This window comes from Acipenser ruthenus, chromosome 39, assembly GCF_902713425.1.
Source record: "Acipenser ruthenus chromosome 39, fAciRut3.2 maternal haplotype, whole genome shotgun sequence".
In the NCBI taxonomy this organism is placed as follows: Eukaryota; Metazoa; Chordata; class Actinopteri; order Acipenseriformes; family Acipenseridae; genus Acipenser; species Acipenser ruthenus.
Window position 1 is genome coordinate 6700567 of NC_081227.1, and position 25678 is coordinate 6726244.

The 25678-nt window shown below is 48.3% G+C and overlaps 1 protein-coding gene across 2 annotated transcripts in view; it reads left to right on the forward strand.

Annotated features, from left to right (window-relative positions):
- Positions 1-25678, forward strand: part of LOC117966675 (cell adhesion molecule-related/down-regulated by oncogenes-like) — a 44779-nt gene that overhangs the window by 4739 nt on the left and 14362 nt on the right. For both annotated transcript variants that reach the window (XM_034913232.2, XM_034913233.2), the window contains exons 2-13: positions 14549-14685; positions 15496-15771; positions 16899-17045; positions 17179-17322; positions 18067-18357; positions 18485-18754; positions 18978-19331; positions 20529-20812; positions 20946-21120; positions 21839-21931; positions 23244-23453; positions 23674-23855. In XM_034913232.2, the coding sequence (XP_034769123.2) occupies positions 14616-14685; positions 15496-15771; positions 16899-17045; positions 17179-17322; positions 18067-18357; positions 18485-18754; positions 18978-19331; positions 20529-20812; positions 20946-21120; positions 21839-21931; positions 23244-23453; positions 23674-23855 (2496 nt within the window). In that variant the 5' untranslated portion in view covers positions 14549-14615. The remainder of the gene's footprint in view (positions 1-14548; positions 14686-15495; positions 15772-16898; positions 17046-17178; positions 17323-18066; positions 18358-18484; positions 18755-18977; positions 19332-20528; positions 20813-20945; positions 21121-21838; positions 21932-23243; positions 23454-23673; positions 23856-25678) is intronic.

The window sequence follows — 25678 nt, forward strand, 5'->3', positions numbered from 1 at the left end:
CATGTACACACACACATGCACACAGACTGACTCGCACACAGACACACACACACAGACTGATTCACACAGACAGACACACAGACACACACACACACACAGACTGACTCACAGACAGACAGACAGACTCACACATACACATAGACTGACTGACACACACACACACACACACACTGACACACACACACACACAAGTAGGTCTTGAAGTTTTGGGGTTTTATTTTTAATCAGGTGACGCCCCTTTAAACAAATTGAGATGATTCTGTTTCATAAATTGAAGAAGCTGTTAATTACAAAACAGTCTTTGTTTTTACCTTCATATCTTGCCTGAGCCTAATTCTGGTCCCCTTCATTTTATTTCAAACAGAGCTGACAAGTGACGTGAATTGTTCATCCCCGATCCTACTTCTAACTCGCATTTCAATTTTGCTGTCTCCGAATTTAACGTTGTGCTTTTGTTATTTTCCCCACTAGTTTAACAGAGATGTCCGGACACAGATTTTGATGAATACCCATCGTGGAGTGTACACTGACAGCAGGTCGGACGCTAACCGTATTTAACACTTTTAAACCAGTTTAAAGGCAGCTAATACGGTTTAAAGGCATAGTGTGGACAGGGCCGTCCAAAAACGGGGGTGTTTTGGGGGTGTCCTTTCGTCTGTGTTAGACTTTCTTTCTGATTCGCTTACACCGCACTTAATGCACTTGAGTGACGTGCCGTTGAAATAATTCTCAGTCCCCCTGGAGACTGGAAATGAATCCGCGTGCAGTAAAATGATGTCAACACTTTTAATTTGGTGTTTGTTTTGTTAATTAATGTGTTGGTCTTGGACGGTGCAAACTGCTTTGGTGGGGAACAGTAAAGGGGAACGCTGGGCTGGGGAGCCTTTCCTGTTGGTATTCTATGGAAGTGCCAGGCAGTCTGTGAACTGTGTGTGGAGTAACAAACTCCCTGTTGCTAGTGATTGAAACACTAAACTGTTCCCCTGCTTGTTTAGAAAACAACATGCCATTAACGAATACCTTTTCTACTTCTGTCTATAATAAATTATGGTCTGTTTTAATTTGTTCCTGTTGTTTAGGCACAAAAAATATGCACTCACAGGGGTGAAATAAATATTTAGTGTCAAATATACACAAGGTGTACCGCGCTAGCAGTGCCTGATAAACCGAGGGATCGTTTGGTATTTGATTTAGCATCAGAGTATGTGTGAAAGTCAGAGACTACCACGAAGGGATTTCATTGTGTGTTTGTGTAGCGGTGCGCAAACGCTAATCATCAGGGGAGAAGCACCGTGTTCATAAACTTCAACTTTCAAACAGAGCTGTTCAATCAGACTTAAACATTCAGACCTAGAGGAGCCTAGGAAAACAAACAGGCAAGCTTGTAACTGTCGTCGCAAAAGATGATTGAGGAGCTCAGAAAGTTAAACGCAGCCAGCGAATGGGGCGCGATTGTGTTCAGTTGCGTGCGATTGCGTTTGATTTGTTTGTGAGTCACGTTACTGTCTCCTGTCCTGGAATCCCAGAGGTTGGAATAGATAAAAAAAAAAAAAAAGTAAACCACAAGGGTGAAATTGAAAAATAAAGAAGCACTTTTCAAACATCTCCAGTATAATGAGCGTCTCCAGTGCAATGAGCGTCTCCAGTGCAATGAGAGTCTCCAGTGCAATGAGAGTCTCCAGTGCAATGAGAGTCTCCGGTGCAATGAGAGTCTCCAGTGCAATGAGAGTCTCCAGTGCAATGAGAGTCTCCAGTGCAATGAGAGTCTCCATTACAATGAGTCTCCAGCGCAATGAGAGTGTGCAATGCAATGAGAGTCTGCAATGCAACGAGCGTCTCCAGTGCAATGAGCGTCTCCAGTGCAATGAGCGTCTCCAGTGCAATGAGTCTCCAATGCAATGAGTGTGCAATGCAATGAGCATCTCCAATGCAATGAGCGTCTCCAATGCAATGAGCGTCTCCAGTGCAATGAGTCTCCAGTGCAACAAGAGTCTCCAATGCAATGAGCGTCTCCAGTGCAATGAGCGTCTCCAGTGCAATGAGCGTCTCCAGTGCAATGAGCGTCTCCAGTGCAATGAGCGTCTCCAGTGCTCGTCTCGGCTCTGTCTTCAGTACGGTTCTCAGAGGTATTGCCAGCTTCAGTGCCTGGATTGTATTACATTGTGTTAGTCACACGGCTTCGAAAAGGGCTCTGTTCTGAACTTGAGGCAGCTGGGTTTTTTTAGTTTTTTTTTTTTTTTTTTTTTACAGCTGTGCTGTGATCTTATTTTCTCTTTTCCTCTTGTAAAACCATCTTTGGTTTTCAAAAGGATTCCTAATCAGGATGATTACAAGCCACCTAATGATTCATAACTGTTAAAAGACTCAGTGGTGCCGAATTTAATTAACTTTTCTCTTAAGGTTTACTGTATATGAGTGCGGGCTAAATATACGATGTACTGTAACGTTGGCATGAACCACAAAGTCCCCCCCACAATACCAAACTCTCGAGCCTGTGTCTGTGAGCCACACCAGCCATTACTGAGAATGCCTTGTATGGCCGTGGACGTGTAATAATAATATAACCAGCTGACGGCATTTTTCACTTTTCAGACACACCGAAGAACTGTTAGTTTTTCTGTCAAATTTCGAGTCACAGTTTCCAGCTCCAAACTGCAGTTTCGAGCCAGAAAACTCTGCAGGCCTATACAAGGTAAAAATAAGTCTGTGATGTCCTGTACCCACCCTCCCACCCTCCCATTAAATGAAGTGATCACACCTAGAGGACAGTCCCCTCTGTGTTGCTGAGCTGCAAGTACACAGGCTGGCTGGCTGGGAAGCAGGGTTTGGTAACACTGCCTGGCTGTAGCAAAGGAACTTGGGTAACGTCTACGCCTCACTCCCCTGAGCAAAAACAGGACAAATCCGACCTGGCTGGGGAAGCATCTCCTACAGTAACTAGTCTGTGCTACGTGATGCAGAAGGCTTAGCAAGCAAAGACTGACAGACAAACCCAGCTCTCGTCTGCTGTGCCCAGCCGGTGAATATTAAAAAGCATTTCTTTTCAATAGACGTGAATGACCGAGACAGGTCTGTCATGTTTATAGAGCGCGCGGGGTGATGTTTACAGGACGTTTTTTTTAAAACGTACGTTTCGCTTGCAGAAGCGTTTTATCCCAAGGGATTCCTCTTAGGTCAGGTGAATTATTTTAAACTGTTGAGAAATACTCTGGGATGAAACAACACTCTGTGAGCTTGTTATTACGAGAGTGACCTTGATCCATTCATTATTCACAGTCGTTGCCCTGCGTGACCTTTCTATATTGTGTGTGTGTGTGTGTGTGTTTGTGTGTGTTTTGTAGTTTTGATATTCACTACTCAATTTTGAACCGGTTGTGTGTGTATTTTAAGAAAGGCAAGCAAAAGCCTAGGGAAGCATGGTAAAGCCCATTCAAAAATAAAGCAATGCAAACTGTGGCAAGTGCATGGGGAAAAGCAGCAGCATTACTGTGCAGACGTCCTGTGGTGTGATTTTCTAAGTGCACCCCCTCCCCCCCACACTGCAGACACACCTGTGTTATGAGAGCGAGGGGGAAGCAGGGGTCCCTGCACACAGTAAGTGCTTCCTGTTCGCTCTCACTTTGAACAGCCCCAGGGAACAGGATCTCAGTGATGAAACCACAAGCCCCTCTCTGCTGACACTGCCTCGCACCGCCAGTGTTTGTTTAGAATTCACCCCGAGCCACGAGTTTAGATTTGAAACGTTTACCCGGGGAGCGTTCATGTAACGTGCAGGGCTGAGCGCAGGGCTGAGCGCAGGGCTGGAGCGCGTGCAGAGAGCAGCAGGGTCACACTGGTGTCTGCGCTGTAGGGCTCTGAACCCCTATTCCGTCAGTCAGGCACTATATATGAAAAAGGAGTTTTGTCGAGTGAATTGGAGTTTTCCAATCTGCGTTGTCGTAAAGTAAACCCGTTATTCTTTCACCTGTTTATTTAACTGGCGTTTTACTGCAGTTTGCTCTCGTAGTTTTAAACAGAGCATTTCCCCAAGACTGTACCAGTGTGAGCTGGGGGTCCCAGACGCTCTGTGCTGTAAACCTTAGGAACTTCCAAGACCCCCAGCAGAGAGATGCCCTCTGCACCCAGGGCTGTGATCGCTAAAGAAATGTTCAGTAGTGTATTACAATACAACCCCCCCCCCCCCCCCGAGAGGCAAACGTTAAACTGCCCAGCTGTCCTACCTCATTAAGCCTGGGGCTCAAGTTAGCACTGTCTCCCAGGCCACAGTGCTGGCGCTTGGGGAAGGGGGAGGGGGGGGAGCTGGGATCTGTGTCGTTCCTTGGTAAACATTGCATTGTGAGCAGGGCCTGAGTGATCCAGGGGGGCCTGTTTGCTTTCCTGACATTCTTGGGGAGATCCATAGCAGTGCTGTTAGTTTGACTGGAGAAGCTGTGTGGGAAACATGTACTGTGTACCATTCACTGCAATCACCATTCAGAGGGTTAGGAGCTGTGGAGACACTCCCTGACAAGCAAGAGGGTTCCCTACTGATGCATGTGACAGGGGAGGCATTACAATACAATGCAAATGTGTTTTTATATAGCGCCCTCCCTTCACGCCATGGCACCCCAGAGCGCTGTACAAAACAAGAGAGCTCATGTGTACAACACACTCCAGTGACAACCAGTTATATAAAAGCACATTCGAAAAAAGTTTCCAATTTAGACTTAAAATAATCCGATGTTTCAACCTGCCTGATGTCAACCGGAATAGAATTCCACAAACAAGGAGCACGACAGCAAAAAGTGGCTTCAGTTGATTTGGACGATTTTAGCGTTGAACAGTAATAATAATAATAATAATAATAATAATAATAATAATATTTGGCTGGGTGATTGTCGACGTGTCGCTGGGAGCTGGCTGGGTGATTGTCTTGTCGTGTCGCTGGGAGCTGGCTGGGTGATTGTCGACGTGTCGCTGGGAGCTGGCTGGGTGATTGTCGACATGTCGCTGGGAGCTGGCTGGGTGATTGTCTTGTCGTGTCGCTGGGAGCTGGCTGGTGATTGTCCTTCACACCCCTTTCAGGCTGAGTAACGCTTTCTGGAGCCTCGGCAGAAAATAGTAGCAGAAAGTCGCGCCACTGCGTCCGCGGTGTTTAAAAATTAAAATTGGGTCGTTCTTATATACATCGGTGGGGCTTGTTTAATAAAAACAGCCCTTCTGTGCTTTCTCTTTGTTTTACGAGGCTGTACTAAAATAAACTCAAACAGGTTTCAAAAAGGTGAAGCGGGCTGACGTTGTGAATAAACCTAGGAGCGCACAGGCAGTTTGGGGCCCTCTTGGAAACGTCAAGACCGGCTCATTTTGACGCGCTGTATCCTGGAAGGAGTTTTTATTTAATTTAATTTTAATGTAATAAAACGCAGGCACCTCAGTCAGACACGCAGGAGAAGGTCACTGACCGCCCCCCCTCTGAGAGCTCTGAACCCGACACCAGAGGCTCTTGAGCTTGAAAGTGAGTGTCGGAGCCCCGCAGTGTCCCTGCCTGCATTGCAGAGGGAGGGAGGCAGGCAGGCAGTCAGCATGCACAATGGGAAGGCAGCAGGGCTGTGCAGGACTATTCTGGCTTTGATTAAGTGGAACGGCCAGGCTGGGTTGGGGGACTGCAGGAGAGAATGCACAAGCTCTTGATCCTCGGAGCGGATAGGATGCCCTGGGAATCACATTAGCCAGGAGCACCTGAGGAATTCAGCCAGCCCTGGAATCAGAAAGGAAAATTCAAAACACTTTTTAAATGTGGGGGTGGGGGGGGTGAACTGTCTCGGCTGAATCTCGTCTGGAAATGATCAAAGCTCCAAATTTGTATTAGCGGTTGATGCTATTACTGGGGGAAAAGAAATCGCCAAAAAGCTAAGGAGAAACTATGGTAATGATGTGCTTGGCATGACGTAAATCCGTTATTAAATTGATATGCAGTTATGGATTTATTGAAGTTCGTCGGGTAATTGCTTATTTTTGCCTGTGCAAAATAAAGCTACCGAAACAATGTTAAACCATTTACAAGCCCCTAAATTAAATAGGAGTCCTTTCTGGAAAAAAACCCACAAAAAACAGGGCTGTTCTGGCGATTTCGTGTAATGATCTTTGAGAATCTAACACGCTGTGCTACAGGCCCGATTCACCAAACTTTAACTCTACTGACGGTATTAAAAGATGGTGGAGACCGGTTTTGTGAATGCTTATTTGACAATAAGCTTTGTGAGCAGTCTCTAATAATAATCTCAGTTTTTGGAGGTGCCTGGCAGACAGTGTTCCAGTCTTCTGAGCCGGGCTGGGTGAGGACACTGACACTGTGTGTGCGTGAATATCATATTTTTATTTATTGAAAACGCTCACTTTTGGAACGCATCAATCTCCATACACAGAAGTCAATTTGAAAAAAACATGTTGCGTGTTGCGAGTCTGTGAGCGAAACTCGATAAGGGTGAGAGGCTGACAGATTGTCCTTATATATCACTATGAAATTACATCCTTGACAACTTGGAGCACGGGCTGAGACAATGGTAATACGAGAGGCGACTCTGCAGGCTTGCTTTGACATCAGCCAAAAGGAAAACTGAAGCGTGTGAAACGACTGTGTGTGTCAGTGTGTGTGTGTGTGTGTCTCTGTGTCAGTGTGTGTGTGTGTCAGTGTCAGTGTGTCTCTGTGTCAGTGTGTGTGTGTCAGTGTGTGTGTGTGTGTGTGTCAGTGTGTGTGTCTCAATGTGTGTGTGTGTGTGTGTGTGTGTCTCTGTGTCAGGGTGTGTGTGTTTGTGTCAGTGTGTGTGTGTCAGTGTGTGTGTGTCAGTGTGTGTGTGTCAGTGTGTGTGTCAGGGTGTGTGTGTTTGTGTGTGTGTCTCTGTGTCAGTGTGTGTGTGTCAGGGTGTGTGTGTTTGTGTCAGTGTGTGTGTCTCTGTGTCAGTGTGTGTGTCTGTGTCAGTGTGTGTGTCAGGGTGTGTGTGTTTGTGTCAGTGTGTGTGTGTGTGTGTGTGTGTCTGTGTCAGTGTGTGTGTCAGGGTGTGTGTGTTTGTGTCAGTGTGTGTGTGTCTGTGTCAGTGTGTCAGTGTGTGTGTGTCTCTGTGTCAGTGTGTGTGTCAGTGTGTGTTTGTGTCAGGGTGTGTGTGTCTGTGTCAGTGTGTGTGTGTGTGTGTGTCAGTGTGTGTGTCAGTGTGTGTGTCAGGGTGTGTGTCAGGGTGTGTGTGTTTGTGTCAGTGTGTGTGTGTCTGTGTCAGTGTGTCAGTGTGTGTGTGTCTCTGTGTCAGTGTGTGTGTCAGTGTGTGTTTGTGTCAGGGTGTGTGTGTCTGTGTCAGTGTGTGTGTGTGTGTGTGTCAGTGTGTGTGTCAGTGTGTGTGTCAGGGTGTGTGTCAGGGTGTGTGTGTTTGTGTCAGGGTGTTAAACCCCTGATTTGCATGCGAGAAGGATAGCAGGGACACCTTTTATTAAGTGCTTTACGATCCACACCTAAAGTGTTCGCTGTTTACCTTCCGGGTGTGAATCAAGTTCCTTTGCAGTGCCAGGCAGTACTGTGAGCCTGCGGGAAGGCAGGAAGAGGATGATTATCACAGAGTGCTAAAGTGAGAGAGAGAAACAGTGAGAGAGAGAGACAGAGAGAGAGAGAGACAGTGAGAGAGAGACAGAGAGAGAGGGAGGGAGAGAGACAGGGAGAGAGAGACAGTGAGAGAGAGACAGAGACAGAGAGAGAGACAGAGAGACAGAGAGAGAGGGAGGGAGAGAGAGTGAGAGAGAGACACTCAGAGACAGACAGACAGAGAGACGGAGAGAGAGAGGGAGGGAGGGAGAGAGACAGTGAGAGAGAGACAGAGACAGACAGAGAGACAGAGAGAGAGGGAGGGAGGGAGAGAGACAGTGAGAGAGAGACAGAGACAGACAGAGAGACAGAGAGAGAGGGAGGGAGGGAGAGAGACAGAGAGTCCTGTTTGCTTTGCAGTTCTACTTACTCAGTCCTCAGTCAAGCAGATACAGGAAACAGTTTGATCTGGTTGCAAGAATGAAAGCACAAGCCCAATCGTTTGTCTACAAGAACTTTTTGGGGGTTCGATTTGATCAACCTATATATGCAGGGGGGGACTCGGACTGAACCACTCTCTCCAGCGAGGGGGGTTTGACAAGCACAAGCTCCCGTGGGTTTTCTGGGTATGTTTTAAATCATCAATGACTAAAGACCTGGAAATCGTGTTAGTGTTGACCAATTAAGAAAATAATCGGTTATGAGAACTCGGGTGGAACGATAACCAGAAGACCCTGCGGCTCTCCAGGAGCAGGGCTGGCCACGCCTGGTCTAGTGGATTAGCCTGGTGTCTGTCCAGAGGGGGAAGGCAGCGAACGCTAGCCGGCACAGCAGGCTCGTTCTCCTTCGCTGTAATCCAGTGGTTCTTTATGAGAAAAGGTGTCCTCCTTTTTGTTTTAAAGTATTGATTGAAATTGTGTTTGTCTTGGACGGGGGTGCCGTGTGGGCTGCGTGTTCAAACTGGTGCAGGACATTTGTTGTTAGAAACATTGGCTCTCAGTTTTCAAGGCTGTCTGTGTCTCTGCTCCCCCCCAGGCAGGAGGCTGGCACTGGGGAGCACGCAGGTTTATCTCCTATCCAGCACACTGTCTCAACTTGCTCTCCACCTCCACGCAGGTACGAGTTGAAACACTGCAGCGCACAGCCACACAGCCATTCATTTATTTGAGTCTATTTATAAAGCAAACATCTAGGTGACTAGAAACTGTTTTATCTTTGATAACTGAATAGAGGCGTGTTTGAGTAGCTCAGTGGTTAGATAAAGAAAGCGCTGGGCTGCAGTGTGGAAGGCAGGGGGTTTGAGGAGCTCAGTGGTTAGATAAAGAAAGCACTGGGCTGCAGTGTGGAAGGCAGGGGGTTTGAGGAGCTCAGTGGTTAGAGTGCAGGGCTGCAGCGTGGAAGGCAGTGGGTTTGAGGAGCTCAGTGGTTAGAGTGCAGGGCTGCAGTGTAGAAGGCAGCGGGTTTGAGGAGCTCAGTGGTTAGATAAAGAAAGCGCTGGGCTGCAGTGTGGAAGGCAGGGGGTTTGAGGAGCTCAGTGGTTAGATAAAGAAAGCGCTGGGCTGCAGTGTGGAAGGCAGGGGGTTTGAGTATTGCTTAGAGAAAGCACAGATCGCTTGCTTCACTCAGCAGCAGCAGGAGAGGAGAGGAGCCGGAGTGAGGGAAGTCTCTTTGTAACTGCGGTGTTTGTTGAAGGATCAGTCTCTGCTCCTCCCCTCCTCCCCTCAGGCTCCACATTCTGTGTGAAGGATTGCCCTGAAATGCTGAAGCTGTAGCTGCGGGCTGAAAGCAGGGCGAGGAAGTGATTTATATCCCTTGCCTTGTTTACAGAGCAACTCGAGCTCCTGGGTAAAGAGATACTCCTTAAACGAGCGCTTTTGTCAGCTTAACTTTTAATCTGTCATTTCTGGAAAGATGGATTTCCTTTGAAAGGAAAGCAGGCCCGTATCCAATGATCTGGAGATCAGAAGCGGCGTTGTATGCTACCTGCAAACGCATTAAACAACAAGAAGAAAAAAAGAAGAAAGCGGATTGTTTTTCAAAACTAAAACAAAAGTGCAACTGTAGCCTTTGAAAAATGCACAGCATTTAACACGTCAAGCCGCTGTGGAATCGGTTTTGTGTTTCAAAAGAAAATTTCAGATTTCAAGCCTGTACGTGACAAACGAGAGAGTGAAGGAGACGCACAGCTAGGATGCAAAATCACTTCCAAGTTTTTCAATCCAGTGAGGTCAACTATCCCCATTAGATTTTCCCACCCCAATCCTAAACTCAGCGGCTCCAGGATTCCTACCAGCAAGCTCCAGATTGCATCACTCCCCCTGCTCCTCAGCAACCCGTTCATCATCCTGGAGACTTTTCTCTGTGGACCACAAGAAAGGGTTGCATGGTCAGCAGCCCTGAGTTTCTGTGTTCGTTCGTGACCCCGGGGTTGTGTCGGGTGTAGTTTATTATTTCCCCGGCTGTCCTCTCCGTGTTTTTTCTCAGAGCCGAAGTGATATTGTTTGAAGGCTCACTGCGTAGCGCCCCTGGCACACCCCCCGTCTCTGGGAGAGCTTGCTGGGCAGTGAAGTGGAAGCTTTCAAGTTGTCCTCGATTTGAAGAGCTGGAGTACAGCAGCTTTGATGTCTTCCAGACTTGAGGATGTTCACAGACGGGCTGCTTCAGTATCTTGATTTGCCAATCTGCTGTTCGATAGTAGGGCTGGAAATTCTCACTAGCCCTGCTGCACCCAGTCCTGGGCTTCAGAACTCCTCGTGGTATTGAAATGATTAGGCACCAGGAGTTTAACAATCAAACCCCTGGTAAGTCTGCTGTGATCGCACTCCTCCTCACAGCTCTAAGGGAGGAACAATTTATTTTAACATTATTATTATTATTATTATTATTATTATTATTATTTATTAGCAGATGCCTTTATCCAGGGCGACTTACAATTACAAGATATCACATTATTTTTACTGGAGCAATCTAGGTAATGTACCTTGCTCAAGGGTACAGCAGCAGTGTCCCCCACCTGGGATTGAACCCACGACCCTCCAGTCAAGAGTCCCGAACCCTAACCACTACTCCACACTGCTGCCCCAGAACAGCCTGGCTCCTGATAATTGAAACAAATATACTTAATTGAAAGTAGATCATAAACCCAGGACTTGGTGCAAGGCTAGAGCAGGTTCCATGAATTGTACTTTGTATTGCTGTGTTTTGTTTTTTTTTACAAGTTGATATTTGTCAGTGTGTTATCAGTGGGAATAAATCTTAATAACTTTGCCCTGCTGATCCCTAGGAAAAAAAACACAGTAAAGCACAGTAGATCACGCACAAGCATGGTGAGCCGTGTGTAAATTGTAGAGCCAGCTTTAAGATAAGATCACTTGAATGTCTTCCACTGTGCGGATGAGGGTTCCTGCTGTAGTTTGCTTACCCATATTGGCATCTTGTGGGGGGACGTCCTCTTCTTCAATGACTTCTTTTATCAGCAGCAATGAAACGTGTTTGTATTCGGTACCTTTTATAGATTGAATCTGATCTCAGCCAGTCTATAGTGGTGTCGCTATCAGTCTCCACAAACCCCATCGCTGTGTGATATCTATCCAGCGAGATCCGTTTCTCTATCAGCGAAGCCCGTGCTGGTTATATCACAATCTGTCTGCCTGTGTCCTCGTCAGCAAGCAGCTCTACAGCTGGTTTGTTTTGGATGTCCCCTTTCCGAAGCCTTTGTTTGGTGCAGCGCTGTACCTGCGTCCACCTGTCTGTGGAGCTTCCTGTGCAGATTGAGATACTGTTATCACGTTCGTTTGAGCAGAGCACGCTTCGAAAGAGGCAGCTTTGAGGAAATAAACCGGGCGCGCTGCATTGCTCTTCATGGGACAGTGATTTCTGGATGAAATAAAGTGCTGGTTATTTCAAGCGGGTTTTGGTTTACCACTGCAAAGCTGAATTTTTTTACATTTTTGATATTGGTTCTTATGAAGTTTAGCGCTAGTACAGCAGAGTGGAACAGGACTGGACTGGGGCTGCTCTGTTTGAAGTGAGAGTGCCGACAAAGCAGCTCCAAAACCAGGGGACCTCAATAATCCAGGGCACCCGTTTATTAGCTGATTTTAGCATGCAGAACCTATTCAACTTATTATTATTTATTATTAATATTATTGATTTCTTAGCAGACACCCTTATCCAGGGCGACTTACAATTGTTACAAGATATCACATTATTTTTATATACAATTACCCATTTATACAGTTGGGTTTTTACTGGAGCAATCTAGGTAAAGTACCTTGCTCAAAGGTACAGCAGCAGTGTCCCCCACCTGGGATTGAACCCACGACCCTCCAGTCAAGAGTCCAGAGCCCTAACCACTACTCCACACTGCTGCCCTAGAAATACAACAGAAATCATTTGAACCCAGGATTCCAGCGGCTAGTGATTTTAAAATAGTGAAGTGCAACAATTTGTTTTTGCAACACAAAACCTTCAGCTGGCCTGCCACTGAAATCATTTAGTCTGTGAAGAACATTCTTAGCTTGTTATCCGTGAAACTCTTCTGGAAGGCAGCGAATGGTTTCAATGTCGGACTGCACTTTTAAAGCTTTTAAGGATCTGTTCTGCAAAAATGTAAGTGCAATGCAAACACTAATAGGCTGCAGCTGATCTGTCCCTGTCGACATGTCTGGAATGCAGCTGTGATGGTTTGATACATAGCTGCTCATCGTGTGCCAAAGCACGGCCCGTGGAATCCCCAGCACTGGGAGCAAGTGCGTCTGAAGAGGGCTTGTTTGCTTTGGCCGAGCTCTTGTGTGTTCGAGTCCCTGAATCGCTTTTCTATCCTGTTAAGAGGGTTGTGTCCATTAAAGAGCCACTAGAAATGAGGTACGAATAAGCTGATTTGCTGGGGTACAGAAAAGGGGGCTTCGCTTATCTAGAGAGAGGAGCGTTCCAGCCGGGAAGGGATTCCACTCCTTTTTTCATCTTTTTCTTTTTAAACAACATTGTCAATCTGATAGTAAAGCACTCTGCGCCCCCTCTCTTGCTTGCTCTCTCTCTCTCTCTCTCTCTCTCTCTCTCTCTCTCTCTCTCTCTCTCTCTCTCTCTCTCTCTCTCTCTTTTAAATGTTGAAGAGAACAGCATTCGAGTGCAGTTTGAATGTTTGCATTGTAAGTTTGCAAAGCTATGTAAACGTGTTAAATTATCCAGAGGACTGTCTGTCTGTCTCGCTCACTTCATTTCCTGCAGTTGGGACAGGATTTTTTTTCTTATTTAATAGCTTTTTATAACCACAGCTCAAAGTCCACTCCAGTGGAGTACAGAGTGATATCCATCACTTGATGTGAGGGCTTTGCTTCTTTATAGAAAGTGCATTTCTGTGTGTTTCCACTTTACACATATAGCCACAAATTCATACTCTCAGTGCACATGGATTTAAACGTTTTCCTTTTGAATTTATATGGCAGTCTGATGTGCGCAGAGCAATGACTGTAGCTATTGGTAGTTTTTGAAGCATGTCTGTCTGTGAGTTTTGTGCACAAGACAGAAAACTACACGGCTAGAGGAATTTTTAGCAATTGAAAACCACTGTGGCCAGCTTAAAAACACCTTAACTGAAAGGTGCTGAAGAAAGCTGCCATTTCTCTTGCCTTAGATGAGATAGAATTTATCTTTCAGTGTTATTCTTCAATAATTATCTGAAGTGTTTAATGACGCTGGTCTGCACCCCCCAGAAATACTTGCTCCAGGTGCTGACGCCTGAGGCTACCCTCTGAAAGAGATCCTGTCTCTTCTAATCCCCCTGCCCCAGTCCAGGGCAGGAAAGCCCAGCTGGCTGTCTTTGTCCCTCCCCCAGCAGTCAGACTCAGACCAGCGTGCAGGAACCAGTGATCAAAGCCTCTGGGATTATTGGCAAAAAGCGGATTCAAAAGAACAGGAATGTTTCTAATTACAGCCTCTCTTTTTCTTTCACTGTCACTGGTGTCTCTTCCAGGGCTTCAGGCAACGCTGAATATGTGAGGGGCAGCACAGTGTGGGATCGCAGTGATATCATAGAGGAAGCCAGGGCTGGGGATGGGGTCCGTGCCTCTCTTATCAAGCACAAACACACCCAATTAAAAGAAAATGCTGTGTGGAAGACAGTGGGTTTGAGTAGCTCAGTGGTTAGATAAAGAAAGTGCTGGGCTGCAGTGTGGAAGGCAGGGGGTTTGAGGAGCTCAGTGGTTAGATAAAGAAAGCGCTGGGCTACAGTGTGGAAGGCAGCGGGTTTGAGGAGCTCAGTGGTTAGATAAAGAAAGCGCTGGGCTGCAGTGTGGAAGGCAGCGGGTTTGAGGAGCTCAGTGGTTAGATAAAGAAAGCGCTGGGCTGCAGTGTGGAAGGCAGGGGGTTTGAGGAGCTCAGTGGTTAGATAAAGAAAGCGCTGGGCTGCAGTGTGGAAGGCAGCGGGTTTGAGGAGCTCAGTGGTTAGATAAAGAAAGCGATGGGCTGCAGTGTGGAAGGCAGGGGGTTTGAGGAGCTCAGTGGTTAGATAATGAAAGCGCTGGGCTGCAGTGTGGAAGGCAGCGGGTTTGAGGAGCTCAGTGGTTAGATAAAGAAAGCACTGGGCTGCAGTGTGGAAGGCAGGGGGTTTGAGGAGCTCAGTGGTTAGATAAAGAAAGCGCTGGGCTGCAGTGTGGAAGGCAGGGGGTTTGAGGAGCTCAGTGGTTAGATAAAGAAAGCACTGGGCTGCAGTGTGGAAGGCAGGGGGTTTGAGGAGCTCAGTGGTTAGACAAAGAAAGCTCTGGGCTGCAGTGTGGAAGGCATGGGGTTTGAGTAGCTCAGTGGTTAGATAAAGAAAGCGCTGGGCTGCAGTGTGGAAGGCAGGGGGTTTGAGGAGCTCAGTGGTTATAGAAAGTAAGTGCTAATTACTAGATCACACTGGACTTTAAGGTACCTGATTAATTGACAAGCTCTAATAATCAGTTTATCAGAAAGCATCGCTGTTGCTGAGTCTCTGACCTGTTTTACCTCCCTGTGCTGCAGGTTTGCTTGGGCGGCTCCAGACTCTCCTTGTGGAATTCCTGCCCGGATATTTGGGAGACGCAGCGATATGGGTCCCGTTCCGGGGATCATTCCAAGCTTCCTCTGTCTCACCCTCACCTCCATCATCACCTGTGCAGGTAAACTGCTCCACCGAGCTACAATCAAGGCTCTAAATCTGTGCTTAACTGATCAGACATTTCATTTAGCGTTTAAAGTATCATACAGATCTTCAGTTATAAAGTGCACTTGATTTGATCTTCATGCCTCTGTTCATAGTTTACTTCTCTTTTAATTCCAGTGGTTTACAATAGTTACTGTAAATGGTTACACTTTTTGTTTTAAACAAATGTAAGGAAACTAATGCAAGATACAGTTTTTAATAAGTACATTTCCGGGTAAACGTTTAGTAAAATTCTACAGCCTTGAGGATTTTAGTTTACTGTTTTGAACGTTGACACCTTTAAACCTTCACAATGTTAGATGCAATTCTGCATTAGGAGAACTGAGACTATATGCCTTGGGAGTGGCTTTGTCTGTGCTTGTAAAGGTGCGACTTTCAAAAATTGAAATTGAAATTCAGTGTAGGGGTTGATTGAGTCCATATTTTCCTAAAAGGGTTTCATTTTTACTTGAGGATTTTTTTTTTCCCCCATTCTGTCATGAGGTGAATTTTCCATTCTGTTTAAGGAGATGCATGCGTATTCCAAAGAGCACCCGGACAGGGAAACAGGCTTCCGTTGCATTCCAGTTTGAGCCGTTCCCAGTGTTGCTGTGAGCATGCTGTGTCCTAGCTAAACTTCATTGGATAAGGGAGTCTTGCTGTCCGTCCTGAGCTTCGTTCTGGGGTTTCAGCGTGTCGTAGAATCGTGTTAGAACGAGGGACCGCTGCACATCCTGAGATGGAATATTTCCAGCAGCTCTTCACCAGTGTCTCTGTCTCCTTCCAGACGTCCCTCTGCGCTTCCTCTCAGAGCCTCTGTCTGCAGTCCAGGTCGCCGAGGGCCAGGTGGAGCTGCGCTGTGCCGCCGAACCCCCCTCCGCCCTCCTGTCCTGGCTCTTCAATGGGCAGCAGCTGGACGGTCAGCGGCTGGCCGGAGTGGAGGTGCGGCCGGGGTCACTCTCGCTCCTGTCCCTGCAGCCGCTCCACGGCGGGCGCTATCAGTGCGTGGCCAGCACAGCCGCGGGAGCGATCATCAGCAGGAGTGCCTACGTGTCCCTGGCAGGTACGACGCGCTACCGTGGCGTGGGTGTGTCTGCTAACTGCTAGCAATGGGAATCTGTAGTTAAGATTTTCAGTGTGAATGAATGTTAAAGGTACACGTGTTGACTTTGTTTCATTCAGACTGTTCCCTTAACAAGCATGCACGAAAACTCCAGTTTCAAGTCTCGTCCCTTCTGCTGCCACCAGTAACGCCTGTTCTCTGGCGATCATGTTTGTACACATTTGCAGTGCTTAATGTGAACCTATTAAATAATGCAGCTGAAAGTAATGGATTTCTAGTGCATTATCATTTGTGGGATAGAAACATCAGGGAGCTCTATGTTAGGTCATCACAAGATTGCAATGCAAATTTAAAGAAAGGTGAAAAGAACTGGTTGAAACAATTGCCTGGTTAAGGGTGCGTGTGGAGCAGGTCTAGAATAATAGAACACTGTCTATCCACACAGCTCTCGTTTTCCCTCTGCAGCAGCCAGCCTCTCTGCTCTGCATCTCTGAAGGTCTGTCTCCACTGCTTCGGGTCACAGGAGGGAAGCTACGAGGTTCCAGTCAGGCACTCAGCCAGACGCCTCCCCAAGGGGTCCTTTATGAGCCTGCGGGCTTCCTGTGGAGGATGCCCGGAGCTCGTTAGAGGGAAGCGAGGCGGGAGGGAGGGAGCTGGGACACTCGCTCCAGGTCTGAATGGGTCATTCCACTCCATTCAGGAAGCACACTCCATAAACACACGCGCGGCTCAGAGCTGATCAGCACAGGCCCTCCAGGGAGCTCTTTATTAGCTCTTCAGGAAAGAGGAAGCTCAGTGCGACCACACTGACGTAGCTTCTCATTTCAAAGCAAGCCCCCAGGATTTTTAACTTTTATAGGAAGATCTTTAATTCGGTTATCCTGGTTTAAGACCAGCCAGAAACTGACATGCGGGTTAAAAATGTGCAGCACTGGGACCTCCATGCGAGTTTCTGCACTCCAGTGCAGACCCGTTCAGCTAGGTGGATGGAGGCATGGATAGGGAGGTAGATATTCCAATAAGAATTTGGTTTCTTCTGACTGATGTGATTGCGAGTGTGGAGAGGTACCTGATTGTACTGTATGCCGAGTCATGTAAAGAGTCTGTCTGTCTGTCTGTGTGGGCAGGTCTGTCTGACTTCGGTGAAACGGCTCGGGAGACGGTTACGGCAGAGGAAGGTGGCGCTGCGCACATTGAGTGCCGTCTACCGAAGAGTAACCCCCCGGCACTGCCACGGTACCGGGTTCAAGGGAAGTGGCTTGAGCACTCGACAGGTAGGATACAGCGAAGGAGGGACCGCTCAAGCATTGTGAAACTCCTGGATCTACAGGAAATCTGAGATTTGAGAAGACGCTTCCGTTCATGTTTTATTCTGAGGTCGTCTTCTTCTTCTTCGTCGTCTGACAGATAACTTCCTAATTCTTCCATCGGGGAACCTCCAGATCGTGTCTGTGTCCGCGCAGGATCGGGGGACCTATAAGTGTGGGGCGATGAACCCTGTGACTCGCGAGACCAAAGTGGAGCCTCACGGGCACAGGCTGGCAGTCCGACGTGAGTACCCAGAGCAGGGGCGAGGGGGCAGTGCTGCTGGGACCGGTCCTCCAGGAGGGAGGGGGGGGGGGGGGGGTCTGATAATGCATTGCAACACTATGACATTAATGTGTACAGCATGTAGGGATGCATGGAGGAGACTGAATACACATTGAATAAATAACCTTACACTGCACACATCCTGTACAGATACTGCAGCTGACTCTGGATTTCACATGCATTTATAAACTGAACGCCGTGATTGGCTGAACAAGATCACGTGATCGTGCAGTAAGAATTGTCTTCTACATGGCTTGGGGCGAATCACCTCTGAAGATCAAAGCGTGCTGGGTCGACAGCTTAAAATAAAATTCTCTCCACCGCACTAGCAGACTTGCTAAAAAAACTAGTAGGTTCATATTTTCAAGAGTATGGTATGCAAAGTGAAATACATTACACATCAGTGTGTATTCTAATGAAGTGAACAGTTCTGTTCAGGTTGACTGATGTGGCGTTCTGCATGGCTGCCTCACTGACTGTGTGGGAGGCTGGAGAAATTAAACTGAGAAGAGACGCAGGCAGCACGTGTGGAGCAACAGAAAACAAAGAGCCTGATCATTGTACAAGGGGATCAGGGGATTTCCAACGACAGCTTCACTTAAGTGTATAAAACATGTGAATAGATTAGATTGTCAAACGCGGGGAAAAGGTTTAAACCCTGCCAGCCTCCCTGTTCTGAAAGCTTCGCCTCCTGTCTGTCTGCAGGCTCGGAAGGTAGGACCCCAGTTCGGATCCTCTACCCCAGGACCCCCCTGCTCCTCACCGTGGTCCAGCCCGACTCTCTCACCCTGGAGTGTGTCGTCTCGGGAAGCCCCGCCCCCACAGTGCACTGGACCAAGGGGGGGCGGAGCCTGGCACTGAGCGGGAGGCGGAGACTGCTCCACAGTAACCTGGTATTGGACAGCGCGAGGGAGACTGACGCGGGAGACTACCAATGCATCGCGGAGACTGAGGCAGGGGAGCTGGTGATGGCAAACTACACAGTCAGGGTACTCGGTAAGAGACAGACGCTGAAGTCGCTCACGATCTCATTTGACCTGTTAAAACTGGAGTGGAAGGACCCTTGATTGGACACCCTGTTATAAATCAGGTCTCTCACCCCCTCTCTCCCTCCCTCCCTCAGAGCCAGCCTATCTGTTGCGGGGTCTCTCGGATCAGTCCCTTCCAGTGGGTTCAACTGCCCGTTTTACCTGTGCCTCACGGGGTAACCCCGCCCCCAACATCACCTGGTTCCACAACGCTGCCCCCCTGCTCCCCTCCCCCCGGCACCAGCTCTCCGGAGCCCGCCTCCGCATCGCCGCGGTAACGCACCAGGACCAGGGCGTGTACCAGTGCCTGGCTGACAACGGGATTGGCTCGGCGCAGTCAGCTGGGAGGCTCATCATCCAATCAGGTACAGCAGAGTGACACAGCGGGGTGTGTATCTTGTAGGGGTGTGCCTGCACAGCAGCTACATTGACCAGATCTACTTTTCAAACAGTTGGTTGCAAATATGAGTAACCAGTGAAAGAATTAAAAGCAGTCCTTCTTAAAGTTGGCTGGGGGGCTCACTGGGAGCAAATCCTCATATCTGTTGTTGTTGTTTGTGTTTTTGATTTCTCTCCTGTGTTTTTCAGGGCACAGCTCCAAGCCCGTCATCACCTCCCCTCCCTCCAGCTCCAAGGTGGCAGAGGGGGATTTCGTGGCTCTGTCCTGCAATGCCAGTGGGCGCCCCCCTCCTCTCATCCGCTGGTACGACAGCCAGGGACCCATCAGCAGCCACCCAGCCCACCTGCTCCGAGCCCAGCCCCGCAGAGCCCCGCAGGCCGCAGCCCGGGCCTGGAGTGCTGACCCTCCCCACTTCACCATGTCCCGGGCAGGGAGCAGCTCACTTTACATCCAGCCCGCTTCCCTGGGCCACTCCGGGAGATACGTCTGCGAGGCCTCCAACGAGCTGGGCTCTGTCCAGGCTGAGGCCTTCCTCACCGTGGGTAGGTGACTCCTGTGCTTTGCTGCAGTTATTCACAGGGAGGAGTCCAGAGTCCTGTGAGGTTTGTAAGTTCAGGGGTGGAAATAAGACTCCCATTCCATAGCAGTTTGACCCATTCCTGGTTGTACCATGAGTTTAGTAAGACTGTTGGTTATCTATACACAGTGGCTAATCAAGCTCATAGCAAAACCTGGAATGGGTGAAACTGCTATGCAATAGGAGTCTTATTTCTATCCCAGAAGTTACTTGTACAAAAGGTCCATGCTGTGTCTGATTTTTAGCATTAGGTTTGTTTAATTGAGCTTGCGATGATAAACTGGAATGTTAAAGAAAAAAAAAGTTTCCTTAATCTGAGGGAGGGCATTTATCTCTACAGTTTGGATATCTAGAGGAGACAGGACGAGAAGGCAGATGTGAGAGAGAGAGAGGGGGAGAGGGAGACAGAGAGAAGGGGAGAGGGAGACAGAGAGAAGGGGAGAGGGAGAGAGAGACAGAGAGAAGGGGAGAGGGAGACAGAGAGAAGGGAAGGGGAGAGGGAGAGGGAGAGAGAGACAGAGAGAAGGGGAGAGGGAGAGAGAGAAGGGGAGAGAGAGAGAGAGAGAGAGAGAGAGAGAGAGGATTGCATTGCTGCAGCCTGCTCTCTTCCTCTGCTGGTATTTTAATGGGCTGAGTGTGGAATGCATGGCAGCTGGGGGCTGCTTGAGATGCTGGGTTTAAGGTTACCGGTCCAGGGCTGTCTGTTTTGTAAAATAAACCGTCAGCACTCACCGAAGCACCATTACCAGGGGCCCGCGCTGCTACAGTGTGTCCAGAGAGAGACACACGTTTGCGCACGTTTTGATTTCTTTTAATTTTGGTTGTTTGCTTTTTTTAGACCAGGACGTGTTTTTTAAATGGGGGGGTGTTTTAAGAGAGTTCGGGCTGTTATACTGCAGGACTGCAAAGAGGGTTGCAGAATGCAGAGATACTTCTAAAGGCGTTTTTAGATCACTCCCATGTGAAGTCGGAATCTCTTTCTTAGTCTGAAAAGTTTTCAGCCACATGCAATGCAAAACCTCTGTAGGCTAGGAGTGTGTGGTACAAGTTTTGTACAGATTGGTGTAAAATCAAGGCAGAAACCCAATTGGTTCCTGAAAAATAACTAAACTGGAGCCCCATTTCACAGCCAATAACAAAACTCCTTTTGTTTGATTGGCAGTTCCGTTCGAGAGCAGCACGGTGGGCGTGGCTGGGGAAGCCCCTCCCTCCGGGGGCGGCGACCTGGTTCAGAGTGACGAGGGGGAGGGGGGTTACAGACAGGAGGCGGGGCATGGAGAGGACAAGGCCACACCCACAGAGAGGACCAGCGCGGACCCTCCTCCCGAAGCCCCCATCATTCTTAGCGCCCCCCAGACCCTCAAACCTGACATGTACGACCTGGTGTGGAGGCCCGGGAGGGACTGGGGGACCCCCATCAACGCGTACTTCGTAAAGTACCGCAAGGTAAGACACAAACCCGCCACAAAGACGTAGCATGATTTGAGTAGCTGGGCCTGCTGCAGGAAAATGACCCAGCTGTAAATAATCTCTGGATTATTAACGTGATTTCTCTCTGGCACCCCTCGCTCCCCCCCAGCTGGATGACGGAGGGAACATGGTGGGAGGCTGGTACACGGTGCGCGTCCCTGGCAGTGAGAACGAGCTGCGTCTGACGGAGCTGGAGCCCTCCAGCCTGTACGAGGTGCTGATGGTGGCACGCAGCCAGGCGGGAGAGGGGCAGGCAGCCATGCTCACCTTCCGCACCAGCAAGGGTGAGTAACAGAGCAAGAGAGTACAGCATGGCACAGCATGGCACAGCATGACACAGCATAGCCACACACCATACAGCACAGCATGACACAGCATGGCACAGCATGACACAGCACAGCCACACACCATATAGCACAGCATGACACAGCACAGCACAGCATGACACAGCACTGCCCCACACAGCACAGCACAGCATGACACAGCACAGCCCCACACAGCACAGCATGACACAGCACAGCCACACACCATACAGCACAGCATAACACAGCACAGCCCCACACAGCATGGCACAGCATGACACAGCACAGCCCCACACCATACAGCACAGCATGACACAGCACAGCCACACACCATACAGCACAGCATGACACAGCACAGCCCCACACAGCACAGCACAGCATGACACAGCATGACACAGCACAGCCACACACCATACAGCACAGCATGACACAGCACAGCCCCACACAGCACAGCACAGCATGACACAGCACAGCCCCACACCATACAGCACAGCCCCACACCATACAGCACAGCATGACACAGCACAGCACTAATCAAACATTAAAGGTCCTCAGTCTTGGTTCAGAACAGCTCAGATTCCTTTGCTTTGACAGTAAAAGGCAGCTTTGTTTTAGTTCTTGTTGGTTCATATTGGTGTCTTTTGAGTTTTTGGATCCTCAGCTGACCATGCCCCCCTACCCCCCCACCCCCTCTTTGCAGAGCGGCCATCGACCTCCAAGAAGACCCCCCCGGTCACCAAGGTCCCCCCTGTGAAGAGGCTGGGAGTGGTGATCCCGGGGCGACACAGTGGGGGTGAGTGCAAAGAAGCACACAAGCTTCTCCGAGAACCACCCAATCCAAAATAATTCAGACTTCACCCTCCATTTCTTTTCTCTTTTGAAAGAATGCATTTGTTTAAATGTTGCTGTCTTTAAAGTTTGAAAAGTGAAAGGAAGAAAAAGCAGGCAGCTTTGAAACTAACTTTGGAAGTAAGTATTTACTGAGCTCAGTAGGCAAAATGTTTCCTTGCCGCTCGCAATCTCTGTCTGTATCCGGATCAGGAGTGGAAGTAAGACTCCTACTGCATAGCAGTGTCATCCATTCCAGGTTTTACTGCCAGCTTGATTAACCCCGGTGTGTCTAGGTAACCAGCGCAGTCAGGTGTGTTCTGTTAAACTCCTATATCAAGCTGCTATGCAATGGGAGTCTTATTTCCATCCCTGCCAGGGATTCCAGACTGTCCTGTATTTCATAATGTCTGTCTAAGGTTTCTACTAACACTTCTCTCTTATTCCACTCTCTCTCTCTGTCTGTCTCTGGCCACGCCAGCTCAGTAAGTACCCTGCGTTCCTGCATGCTTACTAAGAGGTATGTTTGTGCTGTCATTTTTAAATCTGTGGACTTTCCCTGGAAACTGCTCAAGCAACTACTTGTAGCACTGTTCTGCTCTCTTATCAATCTGGTAGAGCACACTCTGCTCTTGAGAGATTCACCAGAGTCTGATCCACACTTTGTGGACGGCATAGCTTGATGCTACATGCGGTGTCCAGCGCTTCAAAGCAACACAGTTTAATTGAGCACATGCAGGATCGTTTTCATTTTCAGCTGCGCTGTTGGATTTTTTAAGAACTGTTCCAAGGAATTTTTTTTTTTTTTTTAGGCCATTTTAATTCATGAAATCAAGTTTGACTGCCAAAGCACTTTTCTCGAAAAGCGTACTCTGTTTAATTTCAAAAGTTAAAAATAAATCAAGTTACAAAACAGGAAATAAACAACCTGACTTGCTTAAAACTGCCTTCTGCGAAATACCTGGTGTGTGTTTGTCTTTAAAACACGGAGTAATTTACTCACTGAGAGCCCGCCTCTGTGTAATCTGTATCTGGAGGCACTTGTCTTTAGAGCTGCAGTAAATGATTATTCTGTTGTTTGTATTGAGGTCTCCGCAGGCGAGGGTCGTTCTGTGCAGGGCTAGTCTGGGTCTGTCAGTCTCAGTTTAATGTAATAATGGTTCTGTGCAGGGCTAGCTTGGTTCTGTCAGTCTCAGTTTAATGTAATAATGGTTCTGTGCAGGGCTAGCGTGGTTCTGGTCTCGGTTTGTGACGCTGCTCTCGCTCTTGCTCCGCAGTGGTGCCTGAGGCCCCGGACCGACCCACTATCTCCATGGCGACCGAGACCTCCGTGTACGTGACCTGGATCCCCCGGGCGAATGGGGGGTCCCCCATCACAGCCTTCCGGGTGGAGTACCGGCGACTGGGGCGCAGCACGGAGTGGGGGGTCGCGGCCGACAGCATCTCCCCCTCCAAACTGTCTGTGGAGGTCCGCAGCCTGGAGCCAGGTGAGAGAGAGGGGGCCGCTGGAGGTGGGACTTCAAATGGAAAAAAATCATACGTTTAAACAAGGAGTGAGAAATGTTTCAACCAGAAGTATTTTCCGAAGAAGATTCTCAATCGAAACCACCAGGAACGGATCAGACTGCTCTGCGCTGGGAGTGTTATCTCCATGCCTGTCTCAGTTTGTGCGGTTCTCTCTGTCTGAGGTTCCCTCTCTCTCCCCAGGTGCCTCCTATAAGTTCCGTGTGGTGGCGATGAACACGTACGGAGAGAGCCCGCACAGCGCCCCCTCGAGGCCCTATTCGGTGGCAGGGTTCAGCGGGCGCTTCTCCAAGCCTCCAATCACGGGACCCCACATCGCGTACACGGAGGCCGTCAGCGACACGCAGATCATGCTCAAGTGGACAGTGAGTCGAGAGCGCCCTTGTTTCATACATATATATATATATTATATAGCGCCTTTTATAACCTGGCTCTGATCTGAAGCCAGGATATAACCACACCTCCCCTTTTTAATGTAATAAATCTAATATATATTTTTTAATGTTGGGACCAATAAGTAGTTCTTAGCACGAAAAAAACACAGACTTGGTTTATAGTCAAATGTACAGTACAAATTAGGAGTGCTTAGATTCTGTAAGATTAAACACATTAAACGCTAAGCTTGGTCAGACCGCACGAAGCTTAGCTTTGAAAATGAATGACAAAATGAAATGAAAGTGTACGGCCCTGCAGGTGTATACTGTGTTGTGTATATGGATCAGACTCTGAATACATTCACAATATGAAACCCTGACCACACACTGTACAGTTACTGCAGCATAAACACTGGATTTCACATGCACCTTTCTGATAACGTTTCAGCTCTTCATCTGAAGGGACACAGGGGAAAATCCGTCTGCTAGTTTTGAAGTAGCTTGATTGCTCTTACTTCCACATTACGCATGTAAAATCCAGCAACGTTAAAATATGAAATCAGTGGAAAGCTACGAAGCATTTCTGTCTGAAGCTGTTATTTTTTTCTTCGTGCACTTGGGAGAGAAGCCAGGTTCAGTTGTGCCTTCCTCTAGTTTGTTTGCTTTTGCTTTGTTTTAATGGAAGGCGAAATGAGCTGGTCCTTAGACACCTAATCACCCTGCTAATGATCTCGGCGCTGTGGCTCTGATTACAGCTGTGTTTCCAGCAGAGATTAGAGAGCTCCTTGAATCCAAGCTGCCTGTTATAAGATTGGCATTCACAGTCAGTTATTTATAGCTGGCTGATAAGACTGAAGAGGATGGGGATTTTTGCCTCGTTTCGTAATCTTTTCCTCGTTTCTGCACCAGCGCTGAGTGAAGGGGGAGAGACAGTTTTTAGCTCCAGCTCCACAGTGTGACCTTCTAGAGAAAAAATAAGACAAAGATATGCTACCCAAGGAAAATGATTGTTTCATATGGGGTCAGACTGAAAAATAAAAACACGTCCTAAATTTGAGTAAATTAGATTAGTTTACTGTTCTGCAGTGTGGAGTGGAGTTCTCTTTCCTATACTGCTAGAGCGCTCTGCAGTATTGAGTGGAGTTCTCTTTCCTATACTGCTAGAGCGCTCTGCAGTGTTGAGTGGAGTTCTCTTTCCTATACTGCTAGAGCGCTCTGCAGTGTTGAGAGTGGAGTTCTCTTTCCTATACTGCTAGAGCGCTCTGCAGTATTGAGTGGAGTTCTCTTTCCTATACTGCTAGAGCGCTCTGCAGTGTTGAGAGTGGAGTTCTCTTTCCTATACTGCTAGAGCGCTCTGCAGTGTGGAGTGGAGTTCTCTTTCCTATACTGCTAGAGCGCTCTGCAGTGTGGAGTGGAGTTCTCTTTCCTATACTGCTAGAGCGCTCTGCAGTGTGGAGTGGAGTTCTCTTTCCTATACTGCTAGAGCGCTCTGCAGTGTGGAGTGGAGTTCTCTTTCCTATACTGCTAGAGCGCTCTGCAGTGCTGAGTGGAGTTCTCTTTCCTATACTGCTAGAGCGCTCTGCAGTGCTGAGTGGAGTTCTCTTTCCTATACTGCTAGAGCGCTCTGCAGTGCTGAGTGGAGTTCTCTTTCCTATACTGCTAGAGCGCTCTGCAGTGTGGAGTGGAGTTCTCTTTAAAAAACAGTCAACAGTTTTGAGTGTTTTAAGTCGGGCAGCGCAGGCAATGTCATGTATCATGCCGATTAGTGTTAGATGTTAAATCAGACTGCCACGCCCCGCTGACTCTCTCTCTCT